At 41.0% G+C, this 12,344-nt stretch overlaps 1 protein-coding gene across 1 annotated transcript; it reads right to left on the bottom strand.

The window, feature by feature from the left end:
• Positions 1-255: 255 nt before the first annotated feature.
• On the bottom strand, positions 256-3,684 carry LOC124688892 (lactoylglutathione lyase-like). The gene is made up of 9 exons (XM_047222510.1): positions 3,552-3,684; positions 2,795-2,915; positions 2,578-2,702; positions 2,286-2,350; positions 1,991-2,206; positions 1,830-1,877; positions 1,592-1,699; positions 1,361-1,513; positions 256-510 (listed from the first exon to the last, which is right to left on the bottom strand). Exons 2-9 carry the CDS (start codon positions 2,911-2,913, stop codon positions 469-471), a joined length of 876 nt encoding a protein of 291 aa, XP_047078466.1. The 5' UTR covers positions 2,914-2,915; positions 3,552-3,684; the 3' UTR covers positions 256-468.
• Between the last annotated feature and the right edge of the window lie 8,660 nt (positions 3,685-12,344).

Below are 12,344 nucleotides of genomic sequence, written 5' to 3'. Positions count from 1 at the left end.
AAGTGTGCTGGTCTACAGTTGAAAAGTTTCATCAACTGACTTGACTGTTAATCCATGCCTTTCAGCTCAAAAGGTAAACGAGATGGAATGGCATTGGCAAAAATCTGACGAGAAGCTGGGAGCGTCTAAATTGCCAGCCATAGCATCAGCTGAACGCGTAGTATGTGCAGTCTCAAATAAGCACCCACACACAACAAAATCAGCAAGACCAACTCATCTCAATAGCGAGAACATATCAGAAGAAACCACTCAGACTGCGCAAACTGATACACTTAATACTCACGTTCGGCGATCATAGCACATACATACCAAGTCCCAAACACTCGATTCTAACCAGGCCAAACTCGGCATCGGTACTACGACTTTTATTTTGCCTGTCCAGCGGAAGAGAACCGCTGTTTTATTACATCACAGGCCTGCACTGCTACGTAAGGCTGGCCTCCTCACAACACTCTGACCTGCTGATATTCAGTGGAGCTCCTTGAGGAAGTCCGCGTGATCCACCAGAACCTACAGCACCAAGAATAAGCATCAATCACATCCTGATACTGTGGTTAGCTAATTGCCAAAAATAATTGATAACCTTTAGGAAATCATGCTCAGTATGACACCGATGCTGCACACAAAATCTGAGGTAAAGTTCTATCTCATTTCCTTACTTTGCTAACCTAGGATGCCAACTTTCTTCCACTGTGTTGTGCCAATTAAGTACGCCATGCCTCAAAGTTTATGCAAATAGAGGAACTATAGTTTAGGGCTTGTTTGGCAACACAGTTTAGTTTTTTGCATTTGCAAGATACCAGTTTCTCAAAATACCATATTTTGGAATACTCTGAGTTGTTTGGCTACAATAAAATACCGCAATTTTGAAACCGTGGTATTCTAAAAACTGAGGTATTTTTAGGCTATAAAAGAAAGAGGTTTAGACCTCTTTCCAAACACTGTAGTATCCCTTGTCAGGCAGTGAAATACAATGGTTTTGTATACTTTGGTTTTTACAAAAACCAAGCTGCCAAACATAGCCTTAGAATATTATTAAACCTCCTTAAGATGATCCCGCTTTATAATATTCTTTACAACATACTGTATTTGTAGGTGCTAATCCAAGAGTACACTTTGTATACATGTACCAACTGGCAATAATTGGTTTCTACAAATGAACAAGGAATACTCGAACTTTGTGAAGCCAATTGATTTTTTTGTATTGTTTGGAATTGATTCATTTAACTACCAATAGCTCTTCAAATTTAAACAAATAATTGTTTACAGTAAACCTATTTCTTTTGTTGTTCACCATTAGTTAATAGTCCCCTAGATTGAAATAAAGTAGTGTTATGCACAAGATAGTCAGAAGGCATACCACTTTCCAGCCATCTGGGTCAAGGAAAGAGGTGATTTTCGTGTTCAGCCCCGGTAGTGGCCCCGGCTGCCTTAGAATCTTCCCCCCTAGTTCTTTGGTAACCAGCTCGACAGCCTCAGCACTCTTGTACACATCGTCGGTGCCAATAGCAATCTGCACTTAGGTAACACAATCATCGGGAAATGCCATAACTTCACAAGGAAATAGGTGCAGAAATCAACTTGTCAAAACCTGAGCGTATGCACTGCCCGTGCTATATTGTGTGACACCATAGTTGTATGTCAACTCCAGAACAGTGGTCTTATCCTCATCGGCATAGCCCAACATGGCGATAGTGTACTGCACAAATTATAAACATGCTCGGTCTATCAAAATTCAAAGGACAGAAAGCATCGAAACAATAATGGCCATGTCTCTCAGTAGTTCCGATCTAGGAAAATGCGTCTAGTTCCAATTAGGTCCATGTTACCTTATACTGAGGCACATCCTTCTTCCTTAGAACCTTCATCCCGAGGGCCTGCATAACATACGAAACATCAGAATATCACACATATGAACTGCAGAATATGCAGAAAAGGTACTTTAGTGTTTCTAAAATTTCAAACAATCTTCCATTTTACAAGGAAATACCTTCTCATAGAACGAGATAGAACGATCAAGATCACCAACACGAAGCATAACTTGACAGAGAGGCTCGGGCGTTGGACCTCTCTGGATAAGCTCGAACATGTAACCATCTGGGTCTTGTGCAAAGGCAATCACAGTGGATCCTCCCTTTACAGGACCAGGTTCACGAGTGATCTTACAGTCAGAAGATGATTTAATTTTCTCAGCCAGCTTGTACACCTGCATTGCATCCATGACATCATATAAACACGAGTCTGCAAAATGAACGGTAAGACGTTGCACACAAAACAACACATACGTCCTCAGTTGCGATGGCAAAATGTCCAAAGCCCTCTCCAAGGTCATACTTGTCAACACCATAATCTATTAAACAAGGAAAAACATATTAGGACTGTAGGAAGTATAAAGAATGACACTATTATAGTTCAACAAAAGAATTTGCCAGTTCAGATGTAGAGAAGAATAACGCCCCATCAGTTTTGTCAGTTTTCTTACTGAGGCTGACAGACATGTTATGTCACCAAAACATTAACTGGAATATCAAATCTGTTGCGTTACAAAAAAGTGAGTGAGTGGGCCAGTGAACATACTGTAAGTCAGTTCAAGTGCAAAATTAGTGTCCTCAGGTCCAAACCCAAGGAACGCGTTGGTGTACTTCTCTTCAGGAACATCTCTCTTCCTCAACAGCTTCATGCCAAAGCATTCTGTGTAACACCTACGAGAATTAAATCAACCGCATTAGCACAAACATAGTAGCAACGATATTCTCAATATCACCATTTAACAAAAGTATAGCTAGGCACATACTTAATGGTCTTCTCCAGATCTCCCACACGGTACACAGCATGCAGCATCCTCTTCTTGTCCTGCTTAGGCCACTCCAGCACGGCCTCGGCAGACTTTCCAGCTTCGCTACCGGTCGCCATCCCTGTCAACAGAGTTATACATTTGATGGTTAGAAGAAAGAGGTAAACATACTGCTAATCATGAGAAAAAACAATGAACAAACAAAGCATGAAAACCTGGAGCCCCCAACACGAAAGTAAGCCATTCACGCCGTCAGAATTATGGTAAAATATCAGAATGCTTCCAAAGCATAACAGAGCATGTCTCTATCCACGGCCTACCATACAAATTGCAATCGTTTCGAGAACAAAATAATGTCAAAACAGTCACTCATCGGAAACATTACTTCGCAGCTACAAAATAAATCAGCGCTTTCCCAACGGAGTTCAAGATCTGAAAGCATCTCATCCTCTTGCCCCCTGATATAGATTCCTACTAAGTGTACGGAATCTTTCTCTCTAGGTACGCAGCAAGGGTCTCTGCTAAATCAAACTAAAAGAAAAATACCTCCAGCAAACTACATACACATAGTTGGACTTGGGGGTGGTTCCCGAAAGGCTGTAATGGGAGTTTCCCACGATTTCTACCGTATTTGCGAAAATCCTGCCCATCCGCAGTGCTTGAACCAGATCAAATTACACAGATCTGGTCTAGACCGGCGCGTAATCGGAAGCAAGCGGAGGTGTTAAAGAAGGGGATTTGGTTTGGTGATGCTTACCTTGGAGATTCGATCGGGCCGAGTCGACTCGATTAGGTTTGGTTCTGATTCCGCGCTGAGGAGCTCACACTCTCGAGGCTTCTTTGTTCCACTTCAATTTTCCAAGGGGACGAGACGACGGGGACCTATCTATATAGTACAAATACTCACATCACGTGTCACGTTGTGTAGCGGTGCCAGGTAGTGGAGTGGATTTCGTGCACGTACATGTTCTCTTGAAAATGCCGAAGAAGAGTTAGCTGTTGTGCACCTAGTTCTTTTTAAGAAGAGTACATTTCACTTTTCATTCAAACAGGAAGAATATATTTCACTTTGTACATCTAAAGATGACTCAAATGATAATGAGTACCCAACTATAAACTCGGTCACCAACCCATACGTTTAAAGAAAATAGCGACAAAACACATCTGGTGCCGCAAGAGCTACAAAAAAAATGTACTTGTCATATTCTAGATCGACTTCTCTTATGCTTAAATAATCGATGAGACAAATCGGTTGCCTTTGCTTTTTTTAAAAATAGATCCAATTTCCGCATACCTGCCTTTAGTAATCACCAAAGCTGTGGGGCGGAGAGGCGGAAGAGACTCTTTACTACCGTAGAGTGCATAAAAAGATATTTTTTATTTGGTTAGTGTAGCGGCATCATTGTTCGGATAGTAATAACAGTGTTGTCACAAATAAAAATTCATCGGCACCAATCAGATCTAGGTGATGCTTGGTAAAGCTTATGAGTTTATTCCATGTTAGAATTCATGAGCGACTGGTTGGTTGTTGTTGTGTGTTGATGTTGCTCTATGGTCATCTTTGACGACATACTCTTCATTTTTAAATACCCTTTCTTTCGAGCATTTGTGAGGAAGATCGACATCCTAATCTACTGATGTGGGCCTTTGTACCTGATCTAGGTGGTGCAATCATTGATATGGTTGGCACGATTGGTAATCTCCATCGTTGCGGTGATTTACTATCCTATTTAGATGTCTGTGTGTACGTTGGTGGCTAAATTATCATCCTTCAGTGAGGTTTGTTCCTCGTTTTTGGCGAAAACGTAAAAGCCTTGCGTTTAGATGCATTGATAGAAAAACAAGGTTATATGTATAAGTCCAAGGGAGGATCAATACCACGCCGTACAAACTCAACCCATAAAACCTAATCTAAGGGAGAAGTTGGCTTGTTCCTCGTTGAATGTCTGCACAAACTTCACTAGCTTAATTTATCGCCAGTGAGCGCCATTGTGGCGTGACCGCTAAGTGTTCGTGTTGGGCCTTCGATGATTCTTGATCACATTTGTTTAAATTTTATTTGGTATATGGGTCTAGTTACCATTATCTGATTGTATACAAACTCTCTTTTATCTATATAAGCTAGATTTACTTAAAAAATTAGTGACCAAGCAACTACGTTATGATTACATCAAAACTGGTTAGACGGCCAAGTATGTGCATTGGATTAACGTGTATGTTGGAGTGATGCACACATGCATGTTAGTTAGGGAAAGGTCGTAGTGCAGGTCTAAGATGAACCCCAACCTCCTAATCCCTGAAAATAGGACCCTGATCTTTCTTATCCCGGTTAATCCCGACCAATTCTCGCTATGTGCTTGTTTGCCCCGTGTGTTTACTCACATGGCGCTGGTCAACCAGGATTAAACACCACGGTGGGCTGGTCAATGGACTGGATATTTTAGGCCCATAACTTTGGCATGCAAAACCCTTGGTCCCCGACGTGCTCTGTGCTATAACATACTCCTCCTCCTTCTCCCCAACGCGACGGCTGATCGCTAATTCGGCGGCGACGGCGACAATGGCATTCGGCGACTGATCGCTAATTGTGGAGGACAGAATGCATCCTCTTCCCATTGGGGTTTGAGAAGAAAGCCATCTTTCATTCCTCACGGTAGGGGACGATCACCAGTATACTAGGCAGATTGGATCAGGCATAGCTAGGCAGCTAGCTACCTTTGTAATGAGAAAATGGTAGGTAATCAGATTGGATCAGGCATAGCTATGCACCTAGCTACCTTTGTAATGAGAAAATCGTGAGTTGAGTAAACAAATCACCAAGGCACTCGTGAAGTGCCTTTCGTCAAGCGCTATTAGCCAATCATCAGTAGGTAGGAGATTATCCTTTTATTGCAAAGTTGGTATATATCTTTTCAAAGCTGTATAATGCATGAAAAAAAATCTTACTTGCTTATCCTAGGTATGACATATTGATGCGGCAGTACATAATATATTTTTCGGGTGGTTTTTTTTGCTGCAGAAGTACCGACTGATTGTGCATGATGCTTTAGTTTTATGGCTATGATAATTTGACATCACTAACTGAATTTTGTTCGCAATGTAGGGGATTTTCTTACCATCATGGATCCGGCTGAAATGGTTAACCTGCATTTTCACTTTGGCGGGGAGTTCATTACTGGCCCTCGATTAGAGTACATCGGGGGAGATGAGGCAAAATCTGTTGTGGAAAGGGATAGACTTTCTTTGGCAGAGATCAAAGGCTATCTCAATGAGCACACTGTTGTGAAGAATTCGATGAAATATTATTTTCTTCTTCCTGGTAAAGAGCTAAAGAATGGACTCATATTTTTATATGAGGGCAGTGGTTGCACGAAAATTTCAGATCACATCAATGTTGGAGGAGTGGCTGAGGTGTTTGGGAATGGTTTTTAGGACCAAGAATCAGATGAGAAAGGCAATTACAAAATATGGACTGAAAACTTATAGGAGTATCATCTTCACGAAGTCAGAGGATGATAGGATCAGGGCTAAGTGTGCATGGCCTGGATGTCCATGGCTTATCTATGATGCAAAGAGAAGTAGGTGTTCTAGGTTTCAGGTTATCACCTATGAAGATGATCACCATTGTGCACCTAATAGAGACAATAGACTTGTAACTGCCAAAGTCATCGCTAAGAGGTATGAGCACATTATATTAGCCAATCCCACATGGAAGATTGATAGCATTAAATCTACGGTGCTCAAAGATTTCTTTGCTGATGTGTCAACATCAAAGTGCAAGGCTGCAAAGAAAATAATCATGGATAAGTTGTTAGAAGGGATGAAAGCGGAGTACACAAAGGTGTTTGACTACCAGTTAGAACTTCTTAGGAGCAATCCAGGAAGTACCATTGCTGTTTGTTTGGATCCAACTAACATGGATCAAAATATCTTTCAAAGATTCTATGTTTGCTTTAATGCTATGAAGATGGGATTTAAAGCTGGATGTAGGAGGGTTATTGGGCTAGATGGTTGCTTCTTCAAAGGAGCATGCCAAGGTGAGCTTCTTTGTGCCATTGGAAGAGATGCTAATAATCAAATGTATCCAATAGCTTGGGCAGTAGTGGAGCAAGAGACAACAGAGAATTGGAAATGGTTTCTTGGCCTTCTTATCAAAGACTTGAACATAAATGATCAAGGAGCTGGTTGGGTCTTTATTTCTGACCAACAGAAGGTTAGAAATATTAATTATTTTCATCAATTATCATATCAATTATATCATCTCTATGTTTTTATAATAATAAAATCTCGTGTGTAGGGATTGATCAATAGCATGAGAGCATATCTGCCAAGGGCAGAACATAGGATGTGTGCTAGACACATCTATGCTAATTGGAGGAAGAAATACAGAGATCATGCTCTACAGAAAAAAAAATTGGGCCATTGCGAAGGCTTCAAACAGAGAAGAGTTCATGTACCATAAGGCTAAGCTAGCACAATTAACTACTGAAGGTGCCAAAGACATCATGAACACAGAGCCTAAGCATTGGGCCAGAGCGTTCTTTCCTATTGGATCCATGTATGAGTCAGTAGATAACAACTTATGTGAGTCATTTAATCATGCAATCATCGAGTTGAGATTTTATCCTATAATCTCTATGCTAGAAAAGATTAGATATAAAATGACAGTAAGAGTTCAAGAAAACAGGACCAAATGTGAGAAGTGGCATGGTACCATTTGCCCTAACATATTCAAGAAGCTCAAGGTTAGTATAAAAATGACACAATTTCATGATGCGCTCTGGAATGGCAAGGACGGGTTTGAGGTGAAATATGTAAGTGGTAGAGGGAGGCGTTACACTGTTGATGACGCATAAAGCACACGCCCGTTGGGAACCCCAAGTGGAAGGTGTGATGCGTACAGCAGCAAGTTTCTCTCAGTAAGAAACCAAGGTTTATCGAATCAGTAGGAGTCAAGAAGCACGTCGAAGATTGATGGCGGCGGGATGTAGTGCGGCGTAACACCAGGGATTCCGGCGCCAACGTGGAACCTGCACAACACAACCAAAGTACTTTGCCCCAACGAAACAGTGAGGTTGTCAATCTCACCGGCTTGCTGTAACAAAGGATTAGATGTAGTGTGGATGATGATTGTTTGCAGAAAACAGTAGAACAAGTATTGCAGTAGATTGTATTCGATGTAAAAGAATGGACCGGGGTCCACAGTTCACTAGAGGTGTCTCTCCCATAAGATAAATAGCATGTTGGGTGAACAAATTACAGTTGGGCAATTAACAAATAGAGAGGGCATGACCATGCACATACATGATATGATGAGTATTGTGAGATTTAATCGGGCATTACGACAAAGTACATAGACCGCTATCCAAGCATGCATCTATGCCTAAAAAGTCCACCTTCGAGGTTATCATCCGAACCCCTTCCAGTATTAAGTTGCAAACAACGGACAATTGCATTAAGTATGGTGCGTAATGTAATCAATAACTACATCCTCGGACATAGCATCAATGTTTTATCCCTAGTGGCAACAACACATCCACAACCTTAGAACTTTCCGTCACTCGTCCCAAATCTAATGGAGGCATGAACCCACTATCGAGCATAAATACTCCCTCTTGGAGTTAAGAGTAAAAACTTGGCCGAGCCTCTACTAATAACGGAGAGCATGCAAGATCATAAACAACACATAGGTAATAGATTGATAATCAACATAACATAGTATTCTCTATCCATCGGATCCCAACAAACACAACATATAGCATTACGGATAGATGATCTTGATCATGTTAGGCAGCTCACAAGATCCGACAATGAAGCACATAAGGAGAAGACGACCATCTAGCTACTGCTATGGACCCATAGTCCAGGGGTGAACTACTCACTCATCACTCCGGAGGCGACCATGGCGGTGAAGAGTCCTCCGGGAGATGATTCCCCTCTCCGGCGGGTGCCGGAGGCGATCTCCTGAATCCCCCGAGATGGGATTGGCGGCGGCGGCGTCTCCGGAAGGTTTTCCGTATCGTGGCTCTCGGTGCGGGGGTTTCGCGACGAAGACTATATGTAGGCGGAAGGGCAGGTAAAGGGGCGTCACGAGGGGCCCACACACCGGGGCCGCGCGGCCGGGGCCCGGGCCGCGCCGCCCTGTTGTGTCGCCACCTCGTGGCCCCACTTCGTAAGTCCTCCGGTCTTCCGGAAGCTTCGTGCAAAAATAGGACCACGGGCGTTGATTTCGTCCAATTTCGAGAATATTTCCTTACTAGAATTTCCGAAACCAAAAACAGCGAGAAAACAGACAATCGGCTCTTCGGCATCTCGTTAATAGGTTAGTGCCGGAAAATGCATAAATATGGCATAAACTATGCATAAAACATGTAGATATCATCAATAATGTGGCATGGAACATAAGAAATTATCGATACGTCGGAGACGTATCGGCATCCCCAAGCTTAGTTCTCGCTCGTCCCGAGCGAGTAAACGATAACAAAGATAATTTCTGGAGTGACATGCCATCATAACCTTGATCATACTATTGTAAGCATATGTAATGAATGCAGCGATCAAAACAATGGTAATGACATGAGTAAACAAATGAATCATAAAGCAAAGACTTTTCATGGATAGTACTTTCAAGACAAGCATCAATAAGTCTTGCATAAGAGTTAACTCATAAAGCAATAAAACAAAGTAAAGGTATTGAAGCAACACAAAGGAAGATTAAGTTTCAGCGGTTGCTTTCAACTTATAACATGTATATCTCATGGATATTGTCAATGTAAAGTAATATAACAAGTGCAATATGCAAGTATGTAAGAATCAATGCACAGTTCACACAAGTGTTTGCTTCTTGAGGTGGAGAGAGATAGGTGAACTGACTCAACATAAAAGTAAAAGAAGGGCCCTTCGCGAGAGGAAGCATTGATTGCTATATTTGTGCTAGAGCTTTGGTTTTGAAAACAAGAAACAATTTTGTCAACGGTAGTAATAAAGCATATGTGTTATGTAAATTATATCTTACAAGTTGCAAGCCTCATGCATAGTATACTAATAGTGCCCGCACCTTGTCCTAATTAGCTTGGATTACCGGGATTGTCATCGCAATACACATGTTTTAACCAAGTGTCACAAAGGGGTACCTCTATGCCGCCTGTACAAAGGTCTAAGGAGAAAGCTCGCATTGGATTTCTCGCTTTTGATTATTCTCAACTTAGACATCCATACAAGGGACAACATAGACAACAGATAATGGACTCCTCTTTAATGCATAAGCATTTAGCAACAATTAATGTTCTCATATGAGATTGAGGATATATGTCCAAAACTGAAACTTCCACCATGGATCATCGCTTTAGTTAGCGGCCCAATGTTCTTCTCTAACATTATGCATGCTCTAACCATTAAATGAGTGGTAAATCTCCCTTACTTCGGACAAGACGGACATGCATAGCAACTCACATGATATTCAACAAAGAGTAGTTGATGGCGTCCCCAGGAACATGGTTATCGCACAACAAGCAACTTAATAAGAGATAAAGTGCATAAGTACATATTCAATACCACAATAGTTTTTAAGCTATTTGTCCCATGAGCTATATATTGCAAAGGTAAAGAATGGAAATTTTAAAGGTAGCACTCAAGCAATTTACTTTGGAATGGCGGAGAAATACCATGTAGTAGGTAGGTATGATGGACACAAATGGCATAGTGGTTGGCTCAAGGATTTTGGATGCATGAGAAGTATTCCCTCTCGATACAAGGTTTAGGCTAGCAAGGTTATTTGAAACAAACACAAGGATGAACCGGTGCAGCAAAACTCACATAAAAGACATATTGTAAACATTATAAGACTCTACACCGTCTTCCTTGTTGTTCAAACCAATACTAGAAATTATCTAGACCTTAGAGAGACCAATTATGCAAACCAAATTTTAGCAAGCTCTATGTATTTCTTCATTAATGGGTGCAAAGTATATGATGCAAGAGCTTAAACATGAGCACAAAAATTGCCAAGTATCAAATTATTCAAGACATTTTAGAATTACTACATGTAGCATTTCCCGATTCCAACCATATAACAATTTAACGAAGAAGATTCAACCTTCGCCATGAATACTATGAGTAAAGCCTAAGGACATATTTGTCCATATGCAACAGCGGAGCGTGTCTCTCTCCCACACAATGAATGCTAGGATCCATTTTATTCAAACAAAAACAAAAACAAAAACAAACCGACGCTCCAAGCAAAGTACATAAGATGTGATGGAATAAAAATATAGTTTCAGGGGTGGAACCTGATAATGTTGTCGATGAAGAAGGGGATGCCTTGGGCATCCCCAAGCTTAGACGCTTGAGTCTTCTTGAAATATGCAGGGGTGAACCACCGGGGCATCCCCAAGCTTAGAGCTTTCACTCTCCTTGATCATATTGTATCATCTCCCTCTCTTGATCCTTGAAAACTTCCTCCACACCAAACTCAAAACAACTCATTAGAGGGTTAGTGCATAATCAAAAATTCACATATTCAGAGGTGACACAATCATTCTTAACACTTCTGGACATTGCACAAAGCTACTGGAAGTCAATGGAACAAAGGAATCCATCCAACACAGCGAAAGAAGCAATGCGAAATAAAAGGCAGAATCTGTCAAAACAGAACAGTTCGTAAAGACGAATTTTATTGAGGCACCAGACTTGCTCAGATGAAAATGCTCAAATTTAATGAAAGTTGCGTACATATCTGAGGATCACTCACGTAAATTGGCATAATTTTCTGAGTTACCTACAGAGAATTAGGCCCAGATTCGTCACAGCAAAGAAATCTGTTTCTGCGCAGTAATCCAAATCTAGTATGAATCTTAGTATCAATGACTTTACTTGGCACAACAATGCACAAAACTAAGATAAGGAGAGGTTGCTACAGTAGTAACAACTTCCAAGACTAAAATATAAAATAAAAGTACTGTAGTAAAAACATGGGTTGTCTCCCGTAAGCGCTTTTTTTTAACGCCTTTCAGCTAGACGCAGAAAGTGTATATCAAGTGTTATCAAGAGATGATGCATCGACAGCGGGGTTTGGAGTTTTCTCAACCATGCATAGTATTTTGGATACATAGGTTTCAGCGGCTCCCTTTTCATTAGTCTTGGGCTTGCTACTCTCATCAAATAAATTTTCAGGAACAAGCCAAGCATAATTATCATCTAGAGCTTCATGTATCGCTAGGAGCTTACATGGTATTGGTGCTTTAATCTCCCCACCATCATTAACACTATTAGTGTACTTAATTCTATCCATATCCATTTTTTCAAGTGTTCTTTTAAAATCGGTGATCGTACCAAGCCTCTCATGCTTACTAAAAACTTTTCTAGCTTCTTTAGCTATATCCGCAAATTCTCGCACTAAGACTTTTAGAACAAAATCTCTCTTCTCTCCCCGCTCCATATCGGAAAGTGTAAGAAATATGTGTTGTATCATGGGGTTGAGACTAATAAATCTAGCTTCCATCATGCGTACCAAACAAACGAGATGCATCTTCATAAGTAGGGACAGCTTTTA

The sequence above is a fragment of the Lolium rigidum genome, chromosome 1 (assembly GCF_022539505.1).
Source record: "Lolium rigidum isolate FL_2022 chromosome 1, APGP_CSIRO_Lrig_0.1, whole genome shotgun sequence".
NCBI classification, from domain to species: Eukaryota; Viridiplantae; Streptophyta; class Magnoliopsida; order Poales; family Poaceae; genus Lolium; species Lolium rigidum.
The sequence above is the reverse complement of the archived record's forward strand: the minus strand, read 5'-3'. Positions and strand labels throughout refer to the sequence as shown.

Excerpts from the sequence above, each read along its gene's own strand:
- LOC124688892 (XM_047222510.1), bottom strand. The coding sequence starts at position 2,913 with ATGGCGACCGGTAGCGAAGCTGGAAAGTCTGCCGAGGCCGTGCTGGAG. Across the intron at positions 2,703-2,794 it reads GATCTGGAGAAGACCATTAA|GTGTTACACAGAATGCTTTG; the intron begins GTATGTGCCTAG and ends TAATTCTCGTAG. Across the intron at positions 2,207-2,285 it reads TTGCCATCGCAACTGAGGAC|GTGTACAAGCTGGCTGAGAA; the intron begins GTATGTGTTGTT and ends GATGCAATGCAG.